The 20,317-nt window shown below is 41.3% G+C and overlaps 1 protein-coding gene across 4 annotated transcripts in view; it reads right to left on the reverse strand.

The window, feature by feature from the left end:
- Positions 1-481: 481 nt before the first annotated feature.
- Positions 482-20,317, reverse strand: part of BICD2 (BICD cargo adaptor 2) — a 90,917-nt gene continuing 71,081 nt past the window's right edge. For 2 of the 4 annotated variants that reach the window (XM_082209482.1, XM_082209485.1), the window contains exons 3-7: positions 12,063-12,215; positions 11,226-11,678; positions 9,639-10,658; positions 9,190-9,341; positions 482-6,592 (exon numbers count right to left, since the gene is read on the reverse strand). In XM_082209482.1, coding sequence (XP_082065608.1) covers positions 6,286-6,592; positions 9,190-9,341; positions 9,639-10,658; positions 11,226-11,678; positions 12,063-12,215 — 2,085 coding nt within the window. In that variant the 3' untranslated portion in view covers positions 482-6,285. The remainder of the gene's footprint in view (positions 6,593-9,189; positions 9,342-9,638; positions 10,659-11,225; positions 11,679-12,062; positions 12,216-20,317) is intronic. The other 2 variants (XM_082209484.1, XM_082209483.1) reach the window with 2 other exon arrangements.

Here is a 20,317-nt window from a genome sequence, read left to right on the forward strand (position 1 = left end):
GAGAGTGAGCCAGCTGCCTCAGGCGGCAGTTGATGAGGTGCAGCTATTGGCCGGAGCTGTGAGGGCCATGTGGCCTGTGCTGTACCCTCTATGCTAGCCTGCTGCCCACAAGTGCAGTGGAAAACACTGGCCTTTCACCAGTACTGCAGCAAAGCTCAACTGTCAGTCCAATTGGCTTCTGCATGTGCCTTGCGGGGGCACCATCTTGTCCTTCGCTTCAGGCCTCAAAATGTCTTGTGCCAGTCCTGGATGTACATCTAAAAGCAGGTCGGAAGCCATTCTAAGTCTCGTTAATTTCAATGGGAGTGTTATATACACACATTTCAACCTCTCCCATTGAAATAAAAGGGATTCAAAAGTGATTAACTTTGACTGACTCATGCCTACATGTGTCAGGATTTCGTACATTAATACTGTTAAGAGGTCTACAAATACTTCAGCAAACAAAAGTGGTACAATTCAAAAACAAACCAGCCAGAAATTCTTCTTTCTCCTTTATTGATACTGCCAATATGACTACCTTTACACAGGTAGATTGCTTTCCTACACAACATGCACTCTTTTTGGATTAATTTGGAATTAATTTGTTTTTGTCTTCTACACCTCCTAAAATTATCAAATTAACACAAGAGCTGTACCTTAATCAGTTTCACGTCTTCCTTTTAAGCAATTATATTAGCTTCCTTTCCCCCCCAAGTCTGTGTAAAGGTTACTTGGCAAGAGTACATGCATATGACAATGAAACGAAGACCAATCCACCACTAAAAGATAATGCACGTAAAAACATAATACAGTACTTTGACATTTCAAATAAATACCCACATAGAGATGTAATTTTAAAATGTAATCATACCACTTATGAATCAATACTGTAACCAAAAAAAGATGAAAATATATGTCCCCACCTCTAGGAATAATAAAGTTTCTTCCAGCAAACAGAAATCTTTTCCCCACGTCATTTATTATTACAATTTCTACTCTTTTTTTCTTTTCTTTTCTTTTTAAAGGAAGGTGGTTTCTCCTCCCCTGAAAAGTACCAAATTTGATCATTCAAAGTTACCCTCAACAAATAGCACCAGTAGGTCCATCTTTGTTGATGCACATCTCAGTTTCTGTTTCCTGAAATCACCATGGATTAGATACAACATGCAAGAGAAAAAAAATATTAAATGCATTGTTCTTCTTCTTCTTCTTCTTCTGCACATTTGCAAACAATACTATGGTTAACTGATCCACCACCATACAAAGCTACCAGAACACCAATATTCCCAAAACAACCTCTGTACTGCAACCACAAATGTGTTAATACATCTTGCTTCTTATTTTGTTCAATAAAGTTCGTTTGGTTCGCAAAGTATATTTTGGGGTGTTTCTTTTCTTCTTCTTCGTCTTTTAATAGTTGTCTGCTTGTTCTTTTCTTCTATGCCCCTGAATTTGCATGATGAAGTATCATTGACTAACAGAATTTTTTACAATTTGCGCATATATCATCTCTATAGTAGGTCTACCCATTGGAAAAAAAAATGTGCGGCAGGGGAGTTTGCACTTATTGCTCCACATCGTGACTAGGTTCCAAAGCCGTGGTTCCTTTCTTTTCGAACAGACTAAGCTAGCCTAGGCTTCTCCCTTTAAAATTATGAAAGGCACTACTGGCAACAATTAAATCACAAAAAGGCGCTGAAATAGAACACCCTAGCACTGACAACTTTAGAATTTGTCTTTCTAAAATGTACCACAATTTGGCACAATAAAACAAAGTAGTAACAAAAACAATTCCAATTTGGAATTTAAGTGGTATAATAGTTGTATAAAATTCTGTTAACCAATCATACACCATTAAGATTTTCCTAAAACCCAGACATTCTGGAATTTATAGGTAACACTAATATTTCTTTTCAAGTGCCTATAACTGTTTTAACCAGAGCAAAGTCAAGTTTTCTTCTTGTTACATTGAACTATTCCTAAGAATAATAATACAATATGAAAAAACCCCAGAATTTGAATACCCTGGATTTCTCAATTAACATGGCAGTTAAAAATCAGTAATTTAAAACAGATAAAGCTTAACATTTTTTAAGAAAGAAAGAAAGAAAAAAGCTGCTGGTGCACAGCACATATACAGTTTAGCAGAACTCCTGGCTTGTGTTGGAAGTTCTTTTCTAAACACAGCGTAGAGCAAAACAATATCGTATAAAACTCTGCCACATGCGGATGGGAAAACAGCTAGCACACGTCCAAAATGGAGAGAGACTATGCGCATAAGTCACTGGATTTTCCCCACCACCCTTTTCATATAAACTCTTCTACAAAAAAGAATAAAAAGACGTTAAAGTAAATAGCAAAATATTAAAAGTGCACAGGTTTAAACAATCAGACCATTGTTGGTTGTTGTTGTTTTACATGACTGCTCTATAATGACAGTTACAAAATAATAATAATAATAATACCCATGTGAACCTTTCTAATAGGCCATAATAAGCTACCATGGCAATTATCAGATGATGAAGTAGGTTTCTTCAGCATTTGTAAGTTTTCTTCCTGCAGCAGCACTTAAAAGGATAAAGCTTTGTTTGTTTGTATCCAGACATAATATGCCAAAAAGAAAAAAAGATGGTTGAAAGCGAGGGGGAAGAATACCCAACAATGCACGTTGCATATTAAAAAATATGTGGTTTTTGCCTTTTTTAGGGGGGGAGGGAAAGAGAGGTTCATGGTCAATGGTTTCCATTCTTTGTGCAACAGGCTACCGCCACTTCTAAGCACAACGACACAGGCTAAGATACGAAGTTGCACAGTTGCAATAGGCTTCTCCAGGAGCTACTCTACAGCTGGAAAGTGGAAAGTGGGGGGAAAGAAAAAGAACACAAAAAAACATTAGAAATGAAAAAAAGAAAAGAAAAAACCCTGGTCATTATTCTTCAACTCAAGAACGGAAAACTTCAAATACACACAGGGGTGTGCTGCAAGAGCTCCATCGCACATTAGTCAGCTGAGGGGAACCTGTTAGTCTTCTAAGGTAAAGCAGTCGATGCAACTCAGGTGTGCTTTTCAAGCATCTGGAACAATGCTCTGACGCACACTGTTAGCAAAAGCTGTGCAGGAAGAAAAGGTCCTTACAAGTCCTGAATCAAGATGCTACTCAAGGGGTAAGTAGGCAGCGGTGAGTACGCGAGAGAATTTATCAAGGAAGCATAGCGCAGCCCCTCCGGAAACATGCAGCTCAGTCAATGTATCATGCCAGCCAATGAACAGAACAGGAAGTCATCCAGGAGAAAAGTCCTGCTTTGTAGAGGTAGGTGATGGCTTAGTATGTTTTCCATGCTGTATCCCAACTCAACAAGAGCAAAAAATAAAAGCATCTTTTTAAAACAAAAAAACCGAGACACTGATTTAGCAGGAGTTAGTCTGAGGAAGCTGGTAGCACAACAGGTGCAAGCCTGTCCCAAACATCTTTTATCAAAGCTTACACACAAGAAGAAGAAAATCACCTGGGGATTATTCAGAGTTTCTCTTCCTAGCAAGTTTAAAACCAATCCGGGCACAGGAAACTGACAAATGTCAGAGTGCATCTGGGCTGCTAGCTAAGCACAGCGACTCTGAATACTCCAGAAGTAAAAGGGTGCAAAGCCTTTGTGGTCGTAAAACAGCCATAGAGATCACCATGGAAATTGTTAGTAAGCCAGCTGAAAACTGTAAATATGCTGTCTTGAGCAATATGAACAGACACTGATGGACACTGTCACCATCTCACAAACACTGAGACTTCCCCATTTCATTCCAGCGAACTTGAAAACTTGCCAATGCTATTGATTCCATAAAACTTCCTTTTCTCCCCCCCCCCACCTGAGTATTCTTGTGTTACAAGCACCACCAGAGAAAGGATATATTTAGAAAGGTTATTATTAGCTCCCTATCAATGCGAAAGCAATAGCAACCACTGCTACTAATGGAGCAAAATAGTTCCGTATTCTAAATGCCTAGTTATTCCCAAGGCATTTTGTTTCAAAAGGGGTGGGTTCAAAAGGCCTTTTGGATTATTGTGCATCAAAGAGGAGAAAAGCAGGATTGAACATTTGCTAAAAGGTGTTCTGCTTCTAAAAATATCAAAGCCTGCTATTAAAGCTCAAAATCAGGAGAATAGGCTGTGTTTCTGCAAATGTAGTAATAAAGTGAGGTGTATGAGGCTTGCTGTTCTGACACCTTTTTTAAAAAAAAAATCTTGTGTTTGCTGATTCTTCAGCAATACATTAAAACTGGATCATTCAGAATTGTTTATACACCGGCAGATATAACGTCAATTGTGTGATTTCTAGCTGCCAGATTCTCTGTTTAATATTTTTTTTCTCCTTGCAATTTTTCGCAATTTGTTTTTGTTCCTAATCTCTTGAGGGGTCCAAGCACCACTCTGCTTCCTTCTGCCAGGAAAACAGGGAACACTCCCCTTATTACATTACAGTAACACTGCTATATCTCCTAACTACTTTATAGGCAGAGCGGCAATACAGAGGAAGCAAGCTGCTAATCATCTAAAAAGAATAATGTAAGATGAGGCAGTAACAACACCAAGATTACTGTTATTATTAGCATGGCTTTGGGAGGAGGGGAATATTACTACGGTCAGCAGACGCAGCTGTGCTGTCCTGCATTACTTCTTAGTAGTATTCTAAGCATACAAAGTTATTTGAAAAGAGTACAAAATGAACAGGGCTTTACATTAAAATAAAGTTTGAGGCTAGGCACTTTTGAATTGTTTTGTTTCTTTTTCTTTACAAAAATGTGCCTTGTTGTGCTCCTTAAATTTATCACAATTTAAAAAGCATCATTCCCCACTCCCAGTCTTGTATCATTACAATTTCTATAGGCACCAATTATGAAGTACACTTTTTTAAAAAACAAATATTATCAAACTTATTGAAATTAAGTGGCCAAAAAGGCCCCTTAAAAGTTCAATAATGGACAAATCATCTTTTTTATAGATGAATATGCACTTACTAACCTACTTCATAATTATGTAAAAACAAGAATAAACTGGTTATTTTTTTTATTTCCTGTGCCTAGAATGTAGAGCCCTGTGAAATGTGTGCTTGCATTAAAAATGCAATTTTATTTCATCTTATTTTTCTTTTTTGCTTGAACAAAAGACAGAGCTCTGTAATACTATCCTATTAAGCCTTAATACTGACAGTTAAGGAGAAATGCACTGCAACTTGACAATACTAGAACACACTCCTATTAATTCTGTACACGTATACGGTGCAGATATAGTAATAATGAGCATGACCTTACGTGCTTTAAAATCTCATTGATTGAAACAGAAGAGAGTTAAGCACTTGTTTAACTTTCTCAATGAAAATCAAGGAGATTTAAAGTTAGACTAACTTTGGCTGGACGGTGCCCAATATGCAATGCACCTTCTTCCTGGCAAATTACACTGCCAGAAGCAACAACAACATGATACTACAGAAATCTTTGTAGTATATGGTACTGTCGCATAATATAACTGTTCTGAAACATTGAGATCCTAATTTTGCTTTCTTTTAGTGTAAAGTTGCGTTCCAGAATCTCCCCCCCTCTCTCTTTTTTAATTGTGCAATTTTCAACAGGTTAACCCTCTGAAGCGAAGCAAGGAAGGAAATCCAGGAATTTCAGAAGGCATCCTTCCTACTAGGTTGTCCTAGCTCTTAACAGCTTATAAGAAAGCTTTTTTTGGCTTTTGCTAAGTGTTAAGAATGAAAGCAACTACCTGCTATAGCAGATTTAATTTAGATTCGTTTCTGGTTCAAAACACAGATTTCGTAACACCCAACATTACACATCTAATTTTTAAGCACTGCATTTCACCACTTTGCAGGCATATTAAACAAGGAGATGGCTCTCGCCAGTGAAATTATCTCCATTGCTTGAAGAACTGCTTAGAACGCAGAAGGGGAAAGGATCACATCTGCGCTAGACAAGCTACAGTTAGTAACGCCAGGTGCCGTACACCTGGCCTGCACCTTTAACACTTACCCATAAACAGCAAAACCAAAGTTGCTCCTTCTGGAAACAGCCAAGGGCTTTTCCATCATTAGCTTGTTAACAGCATCCCCCCTCCCCATGCTTGTGAATCAGTTACAGTTAAGACCACTATAATACAACTTGTATTACATGGTTTAACAACATACTAGTACAAAGCCACGCACCACCGCAACATTAATATAGTGGGGATTTATGCTGACAATCAAACAGCACAAACATCAGATGCATATTTACGGCCTCTCTCTCTCTCTCCCTCTCTTTGCCTTCTTAATCGCAATAGATCTTATACTTCTCGCTGCAAAACACCTGGTTATTAAGCACAGATCCTTCGGATCTGTCTCCGCATGACCGTATGTGACTTACACTGGGGTTACTACTCTTGGCTTTGGAAGCGGATTTTGTGCGCACCCTTTTGGACTGCTCATGGTCCAGCTCAAGATGCTCAAGGCGCTGGGTCAAAGCCAGCTTTTGCTGGATGGCCATACGGAGCAAGGAGTTCAGCGTCTTCTTTTCGTCTTCGGCCGCGGCAAGCTGGCGCTGCATTTCGTCCAGCTGGGTGACGTACTCGTCACACCTGCAACGAGAAAGAGCTTTTAGAGCAGCACGGCTTTTTTGCTACCAGCACCCAAGAGTTGGTTCACGTATCAACTTTCAGACACATTCTTTGGACTCACAAAGGACAGGCTACTCGTACAGATAGCAGGCACTTACATGTCAAGAGAGCATACTGATCTCAGCTGCAGCAGCTTCTAGGGACTCTGAAGGGGCAAAATAGATCTTTCAGCTTGGGAAGGTTGCTATAACTGAGATCCACGAGTTCCTGGCTTACATGTTTGACCGATTATGGAAGCATATGGCTTTCATGACTTACAGAAGTAATCGAGATTAATCAGTTCCAAGACTGCTGTGTCCCAAAGGCTATGAGATGCAAGGTTTTCATAGAGAGCACAAGAGTTTGATGTTGACATGTGCTTTTAGCAAGTGAACCCCCAAACACACACAGTAATTTGAGGAGTTACATATCCTTCAACCAATAGGTAAAATTACCAAGTCGGCATCTGTTGACTCTGTATATGGTTAGGCACCTCATATAAATCTCCAGCATTGCTAATATAAAAGAACACAATCTTTCCCTTGTCTTCTGCTCTCTGCTTCACAAAAAGCCTAGGTGATTTTTTCTTAAGGCTGGAGACAGAACTGAATAAAGTATGTGATTTTACATCTTCAGCAATGGGGAATGATAGAATCAGAGTTGTAGAGCTGGAAGGGACCCTGAAGAACATCTAGTCCAACCCCCTGTGATGCAAGAATATGCAGCTGTCCCATATGGGGATCAAACCTGCAACCTTGTTGTTATCAGCACCATGCTCTAACCAACTGAGCTTTCCGGTTTTTGCTTCTTAGCTCCAGCAGTCCTGGGTGCATTCTGCAATCTGTCTTTCACCTAGCGAAGGACTCCTAATCCTGTTCCATTTTAAGATGGCTTTAACTGCAGACTTTGGGGGCAACAAAATCATGCCTAGATTCTTCTACACCCTGACCCTGTTTTGCTTGACATAACATCTGAATAGTTCTGGAGAACATGGACGTTTGCTCACACCTTTGTGACATTTTCATTGTTTCAAAAAGAAACCTTGGGGTTTTATTTATTTATTTCATGCTAGTAAACTAGGTTAAGTGCTGTCCATAATTTAATGCAATTCAGAAACTTCTTCATTCAAACAAAAGATATATTATGAAGATCCAGATACTGAGGCAATTCCACTCTGAATGTTACTACACGCCTTATAATTCCGCTATTGAAATGTGTTTGTATTTTTATCAGTATACCCTGAGCTGTAGTTCAAGCCTCATACTGGTTTCTGTTACACAGGAGCAGAGGAAGCTGCCTTATACTGAGTCAGACTTTTGGTCCATCTAGCTCAGTATTGTCTACACTGACTGGCAGCTGCTCTCCGGGACTTCAGGCAAGAGCCTCGCCCAGCCCTGTCTGGAGATGCCAGGGATTGAACCTGGGACCTTCAGCTTGCAAGACAAATGCTCGACCACCGAGCGCCCTTCCCCTCAGAGCCTAGGCACGCATTCAGAACTATTGTGATATTTTAAAACCACAGCTATACTGTAGCTCTGCATTGCTCATCCTCCTATGTTAGTTCAGGACACCATAATTTCAATTTATTGCTTTTTCCTTGCTGGAAGGCATCCCTAATACGTTTTATGTAAGCATAAAGGCAGCTCTAACATAACAGCTAAGAAACAGTCTTCAAAAAAGAGATGCTGTGCCTTCTGGTGCTGGATAAAGACCTTACAGATTGTTGTGCATGACCTTCAGTGCTATTTAATCTAGGTATCCCATGTGCACACATGGGCATGTGCACACACATGACTGCCAGTGTTGGACTAGAACCTTCTTGCTTTCATATGGTAAAAATGACACAAATTCAACTGCTGGGATTCTGTGTGTGTGTGTGTTGCAGGCTGAGCAAGTGTAACATTTCTGAAGGCCTTACTTTTGTGTAAAATCAGAAAAAATGTGTATTTAGCAGCACAATCTTATGCACATGAACTTGGATGTCATTGTGTTCAATGGGACTTACTCTCTAGTATAGATCTGCATCCTTAGTGTGCAATATAATTTCTCTTTCTCACACATGCGTGTGTGTGTGTGCGCGCGCGCACGCACACACACAAATTCATTGGCCATGTTGAGATGTGACTCTTGCAATAATAAACCATGGAGTATGCAGATTACCTTGTGCGCAAGCTAAGTGCTTATGCATTCAGCTCAAGCCCTCTCTGCTTCACTCTTCCCTTCCTTGAGTGGGGAAAACAAACCATGGAGCAGTTGACTTCATGTGGTGTTCAAACCAGCTCTGACAGTTTGCTTCTACCAAACCAACCATAACTGGGAAGCTACTTTTTTGTGGTAAAAACATACCATGAGTGCTGCTTTGGATATAAAGCTAAGCTACCAGCTCTGTGGTTTGTTACTCTGCTCAAGGAGTGAAGGAGCACAAGCTAATTCATCAGACTATGGTTCATGGTGCTACCACCAAACACGGCCACTGAGGAAGCTTGTATCAGTACATTTCCCAGGGTACATTGGTACTGTAGCAAGTTCTATTTGTTCCCCCCGTTACCAACTTTTGCTGACATTTCAATGTATTTTACCTGGTAGCAAACATGGCCCTCAGAGAAGAGAAGGTAGCAGCGTCTTCTTTTAAAGCCTTCAGCTCATTACGCAGCTTCATCATGGTCTCTGTAACCATGGCCTTTTCATTTTCATACTTGCTTTTCAAGTTGGCCAGAGCAACTTCTGCTGTCTTAAAAGTTTACCGAAAACAGCAAAAGAAAATAGGAACAGTTAATGGGATTATAGAGAATTAAGAAATGGAGAACATCCAAGAACATCAGAGTTCCACTCCTGTTTGGAACCTTTACCAGGATCTGAACACAGATCGCCAATGAGTACCCTAAGGTAGTCGTCTACCTTAGTGTATTGTGCACGTGTGAAGAGACTATTAAAAATATTATTTACATGAATGGATGCATATCACCATTTGTCTAATGAATCCCTTTTGTTGACAACGTAAGCTGTGTAAAATTACAGGACCGCTTACCTGTTTGTTAGCCTTTAGGACAGTCCTCAGAGTTGCTATCTGCTCCCTCTTGGTGCTTAGCAGAGATTTCAGCTTCAGGATTTCCTCCATTAGAGCCTCTTTGTCTTTGTCTCCTACCGGCCCGAGTTCCTGGGTGGTCACCCGCTGCCGAGACAGCTCTGTCGTTCTGTCAACCGCTTGTTGCAGATGCTTGATCTGGTCGCGGATTATGGCAATCAGGTTGTAAATGTTCATGGGCTCCTTCCGGGGATCAGATACTGGGGACGGGAGAGACGACACTGGCGAAGGACTGCTGTCCCCACTCCCACTTTCTGATTTTCCTAAGTCTATGGACAACAAGCCTTTAGAGAGCAGGATGGGCGATTTGCGGCCTTTGCCCTCTGGACTGGTACGGCCTCCTTTACCCTCTTTGTAGTAATCCAGCATGACCCGGTTTGGAGTTTCATTGTTGCACATGCAGACATGATGGTACAAGTTGGCTAACTCCTCGCTGAAGGAGACCAGCTCATCCTGAGCTACGCTGAGGCTTCCCTGGGTTTCCCCAGCAACATCACTTACTTTCTTGAGTTCCTTCTCCAGTCTAACCACCTGCTCTCTATCTTGCCTGCTAGATTTTTCCAATGAAGTAATCTTTTCGGTCAGAGCTTGAGATTCGGTCTCATACCTGCTCTTCTCCTCTTCGTATTTGGATTCGCACTCTTCATATTTGGATTTTAGGCCTTTAAGCTCATCTTTTAAGTCACTAATCTCTGCCACAGCCACTTTGTACTTGCATTCCAGAATCTCTGGGCCATTGATGTCAACCTCATAATAATCTCCATCTTCGTGGCTATCTCGCTCCTTTTCATTGTCAAGAGCTGACTGGCGCTCCTTGCTGACCTGGAGCTTTTTCATGGCACTGAGGTTCTCGGTGAGCCTGACTACCTTCTCATTCTGCTCAGACAGAGCCCCTCGAGTGTTCTCCAGCTGCTTTTGGAACTCTTGGAGTGTAGACAACAAATTCATTTTTTCTCTTTCCATCTACAATGAATAAAAAGCAATGTTTACCCTTTCTCTATAACATCTGCCATAAAGGATACATGGCTCATTCTTTGCGTATATAAAATTCCTGGGTTCAACTTCCAGCACCTCCAGTACTAGTTGCAAACAGGCAGTTGTACAAGATGACCCTTAGGGTCCCTTCCAACCCTACAATTCTATTATCCTGTGTACACACAACCCCTTTACCCTTCCTTCATGGTGTGAGCAACTAAACCAGGAAGTCTTCAATTAACAGTAGTACCATGGGTACCAGCTTCAGAGCAAGCTATGATATCGAGCCTATTGGTAATAATATCAAGAACCACTTTGTTCATAAATGGCTTTTGATAAATACTTAGGGCCAGATTCAACTAAATAGCTGCACCGTGGGAAGTTTCACTAGTACAATGGGGCTTCCCCCCTCTTCATTCCCCTGCACACACCCCAATCAGGTCAGCGTAACCCCCAGTACAGTGCCTAGAAGAGGAGAAAGCATTCCATCAGGTGATAAGAAATGCTTGCACTGACAGAACAATCAAATTCCAGCCACAGTTAGCAAGGATTTACCTGCATAAGCTGCTGTTTCAGCTTCTGGATTTCAGATATATTCAACTCACTCAAGAGATCAGACACAAGACTAGGCGCTGGAGGGAAGCTCTCGCTTTTCTTCGGCGTTGATGCCTTATTATTGCCATTGTTGATTTTACTCAGGCAGTTCTGCTCAAAGCCGTTCACAATTTCATCATTATTGGGCTCCGTGGTCTCATCGCTGAACTTCAGCCCATCCAGAGAGAAGTTCAAATGGCTCGTGTACATGGAATCATTGATGTTCATATAATGAGACAGCTCCTTCCGAAGGTTGTTCTTCTGCTCTCGTTCGGTCTTCAGGGTCTCCAAGGCCTCCTCAAGCTGGCGCTCAGATATCTCTTTTAACCTTATGGCATCTTCCAGTTGGCTGTTGAGGAACTCGGTCACTTCTTCAAGCCTCTTGATTTCATGTTTCAGCCCTTCAAATTCCACCTAGGATACAGAAAGTATCACTAAAATGCCTGACATCAAAAACGGGGGGAGGCGAAGCAGGAAACGCTCACCGTTGCTTACTAGTAGGAAGAGGGGGACATGAGGGGAGGGGGGGTCAGCTCCATGCAGCAAATGCACCGGCAGAGCCAATGTGGCCACCTTGCCTCTCTCCCTCTTGTTAGGCAGCGCAGGTCCTGCTGTCGGAGGGTTAGGGAAGCACTGCTGCCCCCAAACTTCATCTGCTATTAGTCATGGGGTTCAGAGGGCTGAAACCTGAGGCATCAGAGAAGAGCTACAAGCTTTCCACAAGCACAACTGAATCTGAGCCCCCCCGCCCCGCCCCGCCCCGCCCCACTAACAAGATATGGCAATTTCAATACCCACCTGGTTCTGCTTCAGGACTGACACTTGCTTCTGAAGGCAGATGTTCTCCTCCTCGAGCTCAGTGTAATCTTGCAGCAAACGGGCCTCTCGGAATTTGTACTCCTTTATGTCGTCTCGCAAGCGACCCCTCTGGAGTTCCACGTTCTGATTTATCTGCAACAGGTAATAATAATAATTGACTACATTTTGCTTCTGCCACAAAAACTTACAGTCTCAAAGATTGTAATCAATCACCAGATGTTTCACAAAATAACCATGTGTCTTCCTCATCCCCCTGCCTAGAAAAGGAAGCACCATAAAGGGTATAAGCCCCTAAGGGGTAGAAATTGTGTTTTTTTTTTAAAAAAGGAGCATCTTTTCAACAGGCCATATGCTTCAAGCGCTAATTTAAAAACTGTATGTCCGCATTTAGCAATTTCTTTAAAGTGGCCATTAAACATTCTAAAAGGCTGCTATAAAGAGGAGACAACGTGACCTCGTAGAACCAGGATGGATGCTAACTAGTGCTTTTAAAAGCAAGCATGTAATGCCTTGAAAGAAAACATTATGAAAATGGTATACAGGTGGTACATGACCCCAGTCAAACTCGCTAAGATATACCATTTGTCTGATAATAAATGTTGGAAATGTAAGGAGGCTGAAGGGACATTCTTTCACCTCTGGTGGACGTGCCCAAGATTGAAGGCCTTTTGGGAAATGATCTATAATGAGTTAAAGAAGGTGTTTAAGTACACCTTTCCCAAGAAACCAGAGGCCTTCCTTCTGGGCATTGTCGGCCAGAAGGTGTTAAAAAAGGATAGAACTTTCTTTATGTATGCTACAACTGCAGCAAGAATTCTTATCGCCAAGTATTGGAAGACCCAAGATTTGCCCACACTGGAGGAGTGGCAGACGCAACTGATGAACTACATGGAACTGGCTGAGATGACTGCAAGAATCCGGGACCTGGGAGAAGAGGCAATGGAGGAGGATTGGAAAAAATTCAAAGACTATTTGCAAAAGTATTATAAGTTGTATGAAACATAAGATGTCGTATGATTTAGAATGTTAGCCCCAGCAATGAAGTTTAATTATTTAGGAAATTGTTAACATTCGGGAAAGAACCAAAGTTTAAATGGGTTAAATGATATCAGGTTATATTTTTAGAGTAAACGGAGAACAAGAGATTTAAACTTAAATTGCAATTGAAAATATAAAGAAAAACACGAAATAAGGGTATAATTTGCTGATGACTTTATTATCAAGAGTGCACTGTGCGGGAGACGTGGGGAGGTCCGGTGGAGGTTTGAAGTAGGTTGTTGAAATGGATGTTATTTTCTGTTCTTTTTTCTTTTCTTTTCTTTTATTCTGTCTTTTCTTATTTGTAATTTGGAAAAATGTAATAAAAATTATTATAAAAAAAAAAAATAAAAGCAAGCATGGCTTGCTCTTTATTTATTAAAGAGAACAAAATTGACCAGAGAAAATGTGGAGTCGCTTTCTCTTGAGGTTTAAAATGTGGAGTAAAGGAGCATCTGTCAGATACAATTTAAGTACAGAGAAGAAAGCCAATGGACCTGTGACGCTCCTATGAATCCATGATTTATGTAAATTGTTTGTTAAATGTTCTCATCAATTTGGGAGGGTGGAGCGTAGGGAGAAGAGGCAGAAATGAAAGCTGTGGACCACAACTGGTGAGTTGGAACATACCAAGATTGCAGCCCTAAAATATCACCTCCGTTCCCCGTCTGCCCCCTGCATCATATTCTGTATGTGTGTGTGTTTTGACAGCCTTGGTAAGTAACATAGCACAATTGTTAAAATGATACTTGTAAGAAAGGAAGGGTTACAAAGAAATCATGTTTGTGGTAATAGCGTAATCTGACCTAAAGCCTTTTGTTGTTTAGGACAGAAGCCGAATAACGTGAGCAACAAATCCAATAAAGCTAACAATAGCTGTCACTCAGGCCGGGATTAAACCATGCAAGTCAGTCCTACTGGTCCCACAGGGGAAGAAAATAGAGCAGCACAACCTGCACAGCTGGGGGCTGACCACACAGTCATACAATATATTAAGGGTGGATCAGCTTGTTTCTGTTCTGTTATCAGTTTCACATGTGCTCGATCACAGGCCTGTTCCCTCCTCGCTCCGCGGATTTTTAAAAAATCACATTTAAACAGCACTCGGTTTTAATACATCTTATGCATGCTACCCCTAAAACACACATTTTTAAATGGCATTTCCATGCATCTTCCCTGGGTATGTGCATTTTTGTTTGCAGGTTTTGAAACTACACTGTAAATTTCAGAGAAGTATGAGATATGACTGCTGGCTGCATTCTGATCGACATTTAAGTCCACGACTGGCAAATCAGGTCAGAGCGCTTCCAAATGCAAAACAAACAAATTTCTTCACTGAGCCTACAACAGATACAGTCAACGAAAAGAGCACAACCCATCTTTCGGAGCTATGTAGCAACATACAGAGCCTCATTCAAGGCGTACCTGGAAGAGATCTAAAATTTAAGGTAGAGAAAGACTGAAAATGAGAATTCCACACTTTAACCTCTATGGGGCAACCTCTTTAGTCCAAGAGACGCATTCCTACCCAGTGGGCTGGTCCAAAAGTGAAGGCTACACAGGTGACCATGGTTAGCTAAAAGCAGCCTCACTGGCCAAAAGGGCTGAAGGGCTGAAATAAGGCTGCAGGCCAGACATTCCCCACTGCTGACCAAGGGCTATGATGTAGCTCTAGCACAGCTGTAGATGCTTTGTACATTGCCTGGCATCACTTTGCAGTTAAAAAGAGGAGGAGGAGGAGGAGGAGGAGGCGGCCAGGAAAAAGTGTTCACACCATCCAGCTGGGTATGCAGAGTCCTGGGAGACAACAGTGCTCAATGGGGAACGTTGAGCAGAGCAGCCAGCAAGAATGTAGAAGGCTGTGCAAAACCACAGTGCACACATCACTCAAAGCCAGAATGGCCACAGACCAGCAAATCTGAAGTAAAATCAAGGAACGGCACTCAGCTCTAGTGGATCCCTGTCCCAAAATACTAGCACTTCTTTTTTATTGTCCTTTTTTTGTAATAAACTTTTGACAATCCATATGTTTACAAGTTTCTTATAATAAACTTTTTTTTACAATCTATATCCATTCAAAAGAAATTACAGGTTTGCACCTAACAACCTAAACCCCTACTCTTGGTTTGCCTAATAAAGGTATTGCCCTGATATCGTTACCGAAACCTTTCTCACAAGAAAGCCCAGCTACCTTTACGTTTTACAATTTGATTATCTGTTTGCTTTTAAATTGCGCATTAAAAAATTGTTGTTCTCTAAGCAAATCACATCATATTAACTTTACTTGCTTTAGTTTAATAATTGTTTCTGTGCTTGCTTATCTCGAGAAAAGGCGCTCTCTTTTATTCCTGATGTGAGTAAAAACTTTCCATGGAAGTGGAATCTGGGAGGCAGCGAAAGAGATGGGGTAGATTTCATTGCTGCTGGGTGGTTGAGAAGTTCCACATATCCCTTCCACTGCTTATCAGTCACCTAGTAGGGTAACGCCCTTGGGACTGTGGGAAGAAGGCTTGCAGCAACGAGATTGTTTTTGTTCAGGAGGGCTTGAAGAAAGGGTTAAGAAATAGTGAAACCAGTCTCCATGTGGTGTGTCTAGTAATGGAAGAAGGAAGAACAGCTGGCTTGCATCTCAGAAAGGCCAGAGGCAGCTGAATGTCTCTGAGGAGGCCGCAGTTTGTGTTCCCTGCCCCCATTTCTGCTGCCTGTTACTGGTATGAGAACTAGTGACCCAGTAAGACTGTGCCAGCCTTCAGCTGTCTCAAAGGTGTTCACTGAAGAGATTGGAAGAACCTGTTGCTACATTGATATTACTTATTAAGAATTAGAAATGACCGCTTCCCATAAGAGCTTTTCTCAGCAAACATCAGAAATTAAAAATATCGTGTTTTCCTACACAGCTGCTGTTTTATTTCTACACATTTTTACAGCTGTTTAATCACTCCCTCTCCTGCTTTTCTGCTCTCTGGTTTATTTAAAGTTTTCCATTACAACTAAGCCTAAAAGCTTAGTAAATGTTTTCAATCCAAACAGAGGTTCATACCTCTAAGAGTATACGTGATTTTAGATAACATTTCTGGAAGACTCAAAATAAAACTACACATCTCTTTTTCCTCCGTGAATATATCAAACTGTAAATTTCCTGTTGCAATTGTTCCAGGAAAGACTATTTTGCATAGATGGATCACAATTTTAAAACTTCCAGATATTTCTGGAATGAGGAAGGGAATTAACATAAATGTTTTCGCCATCTTGAAAATGGTGCCCTGTGTAATTTACTGCATGCCAAGAAACTTTAAAGGGGCAAATTAAGTGAGCCAAGACCTTGTCGAAATTTCCAAGTACAAGGTACATTATTGGCAAAGTGTTTCTGCTTACCTAAGACACATGACACACTATGTAAAAGATGCATATAACATGTTAAGTAGGAAGAAGTGCTCTAACACACACACACACACATTTCAGGCAAGGATTGTTGTAATTGTGCTGGTGAATTTCCATTCATTTACATCTGGTTGTGTTACTGGGTGAGGAATTGCACTCTCACTATACTCAACGTTTTGGTGACATAAATGAAATCAAGACTTACCACTCCAAGAAATATACCTTAAATCCACCCACAGAAAGCTAACTGCACGTTTCTTGCAATTCCCAGCTAGCAACTAAATCTCAGGCCTTGATGGCAAGTTAAAGCACAAGGCAATTTATTCGGAACAGAGGGAGCTGTTTATGGACATTACTTTTCAAAAACAGAGTCATTATAGATTGCTTTGGTAAGACAAATAAATTGATTCCAAACTGACATTTCCCAAGAGGACTGTCCAAGATAAGAAAAGCCAAATGATTTCAAACCAATAATTAAAATAAAATAAAATAAAAAATCTTTACTTATTTCACTGTGCTGTTTGGTCTTCATTTAGATTCTAAATTTAGAATATGAGCCACCTCTTGGGCAACGAATGTCACAAACTCTTGAGTGACCAGATCTGCCCGTCCCTTTTGGAGTCAGATGGAGCACAGCATTCATCTTACAGCACTGGCTGGTTCATGGCAATGTTGCATGTTGCTACCAATCTTGCTTTCAGGCTTTCAGAGCCTACCAGCTGCCATGTCTCATTAATGTCCTGTGTGCAAAAAGTCCAGAAATCGATTTTATCTCATACAATGGGGGGGGTAGTAGTTTGGAGCCGAGACCAACAAATATTTCACCACCCAGATAACGTTTCAAAGTCAAAACAGTGGAAAAGGTATTAAAGGGTCTTTTGCAGCAGAGAGTGTTTAGCAGGAATTAATGCACCAAAGAAGGGAAGTGGGTAAGATTTGAAAACGTCTCCCAAACACTGCACTAAAACAATAACAAAATAAAGGGAAAGGGTCTCTTTGAGATAAGACACATCTTAACATGGTGTTACACTGGCAACTAGCTATTTGTGCATGTGACTGCTAGTTATACATTTTAGATTTATGAATGAACATTAAGAGATGATTAGGAATTTGGGGCATCGTATCGCTCAACCAGAAGTCAAACCTTTATCATCATTGCAAGTGAACATTTGCAAAAACCCTATGGTGGCCAGCCCCAAGCCCTGGCAAAATCTCTTTCCTTGCCAGTGAAGCAAGGCAGGATCCTGACACTCTGTTTTTCATTCCTGCCAAGGGGAAGACCCTACAGCTGGGCCTGGGATCATCTGCCATCTACTTCCTGCGCCCAAAATTAAGTTGCTAGGCCTTGGAGAAGGGAAGGCGATTGCGACTTGCAAGATCAAGGATTCCATTTCCAATCCTGCTTGCAACAATTCGCTGTTTAAATGCATGTGACACTTCCAGGACAATGTGCTTCTTCCCCAACACAGGATCTCACAGAGTGTGGGCAACCTAACATATGGGGATGTAAAGTTACAAAAAAATTAGCAATCTGGCTGTTCTAGTCCTTTCCCAGGTTTTTTTGCCTCCCTCAATCATGGGACAACCATGAGCCACACCTATTGGGATCTGAGTCAATGTTAAGCCATCAAGCAGCCATCCTGTCTTCAGTGACAAACAAAGCATACAGACAGTAGTGACATCAGTATGGCTCAATGAGCATGTCATGTTGTTACGGCAAATTGAAATTGGTTCTCTTTTAGAAAGGAAACAAACTTCTAGCTGCCACCCAACCTAATTGGCAGTGGTTGCAGAAAGCAGAGGCCCTGCCAACACTGTTAGATACGGTGGCTGGATCTAGCATCTTCCTTTAGCTCTCTGCTCCTCTTCACTGCAAGACGAGATTGAACAGGAGAAGGAAGTGGAACAAAGGGCCTAGGGCTGTGTCACACGCCTGCCTAACTCATATTGTGACAGATGTGTGCAGCAACACAATAAAGCAGGAGGAGTGAACCTGTGGTCCTCTAGAGATTCCTGGACTACAATTTCCATTATCCCTATTGGCCATGCTAGCTAAGGCTGGTGGGAGCCGAGTAATGTAGGGGGGCAGCAGGTCCCCCCACCTTTGCAAAAAGCAAAGAGCGGTGGACCATTGCCTGAAGAACAAAAAATATATAACAAAAGTAAGAATGCAACACACAACAAGGCATGACAAAGGGAATTCCAAAGATGGGACATAACTGTTCTGTGGTGTAGAAAGGTGAGAACTTAAAGGCAGAGGAAGGTTGAGACTGCAGTGTGGTGCTCCAATAGTTAACTAATTCTGCCCTCTCATGCCCTTGATTGTGCCCAGCTCAGGTGTCAGCTCACTAGAAGTTTCGTAGATAAGAGAAATGGATATTGTTCCACAGAACTAAATGATATAATCATCCAGTTCTCACACTAATGTGACATTTTAAATTCGGTTAAAGCAGCAAGGCTAACAGAACCAAAATAGGTATTTCGTTTGGCTATTTTCTTTTTAAACTAAGCAAGAAAGAAATCTTTCATCAGCAAAGGCCTTGCAGGAATAAAACCCACAAAATTATTGCTGAGGAATGGCATCTACTGGTCATCGATTTGACTGTGGTCTGGTCCTCTTCTCTAGAAACTATTTGGACAGGGGTCTAAAGTTTCAGATAAACCTTGCCAATTTAGTGGCCCATCTTTTTTACAATGAGCAATCAGGGGTGGGCATCATATGTGTAGCTTAAAGTAGTCATAAAATGATAATAACTGAGTCCAGAACTGTAACCCAGGGGTAGGAGGGGGAGGCTTTCCTTGACATTTATTCATACTATTTTCAGAAAACAACACCCCAGAATCTTTTATTCCTTCAGAGGCAGGTCTTTGTGGGAAGCCTATGCTGATTAATGGGGAGAGAAAGGAAATCCCTTGGAAAAATATACCCTGAGACTGTTTAATGTCTGTCCAAATTACCGTCTCTCCCCATTTGTTTCTCCAAATTGTACAGCAGCTGAAAGGCATCATTTGTGGGGAAACTGAACAGGTTTCTTCATAACAAATGTTACATTTTTATTTAATGGAAGCAAGGATATTTTCTAGTGTCTTTTCTTTCCCTCCCCAACCTACCAGGAAAATAATGCTATGCAGAAATGGCAGGACAAATAACCGTAGTAATATGCCAGCTTTCCAAATATACTTTTAATTTTAGGTTTACTGTCTGCATAGGAATATATTCAGATTCGAGTGATGGATGCATTGATCATTCGTGGCAAGGATTAGTCAAGCTTATGCCTGATCCTTGGATCCCATATCCAGAATGAAGGGGGGAGGAATGCCTCCAAATTTAGGAGTCTCAGCTGTGGCTGCAACTGTGGTGAGCAATCTAAAGGATGTCAACACCACTAATATGAATTAAAACTGGCAGGGTCTATCATGTTTGTGAGACTACTTCTGGGTCTTTGGAAAAACAAAAACAAAGAAGAGTCAATATAAAACTGAATATAGTTACAGCACTGAAGAAGAATCATAGAATCATAGAATCATAGAGTTGGAAGAGACCACAAGGGCCATCGAGTCCAACCCCCTGCCAAGCAGGAAACACCATCAGAGCACTCCTGACATATGGTTGTCAAGCCTCTGCTTAAAGACCTCCAAAGTAGGAGACTCCACCACACTCCTTGGCAGCAAATTCCACTGTCAAACAGCTCTCACTGTCAGGAAGTTCTTCCTAATGTTTAGGTGGAATCTTCTTTCTTGTAGTTTGGATCCATTGCTCCGTGTCCGCTTCTCCGGAGCAGCAGAAAACAACCTTTCTCCCTCCTCCATGTGAC

This window comes from Podarcis vaucheri, assembly GCF_965113315.1.
Source record: "Podarcis vaucheri genome assembly, chromosome: 2".
Classification (NCBI taxonomy): Eukaryota; Metazoa; Chordata; class Lepidosauria; order Squamata; family Lacertidae; genus Podarcis; species Podarcis vaucheri.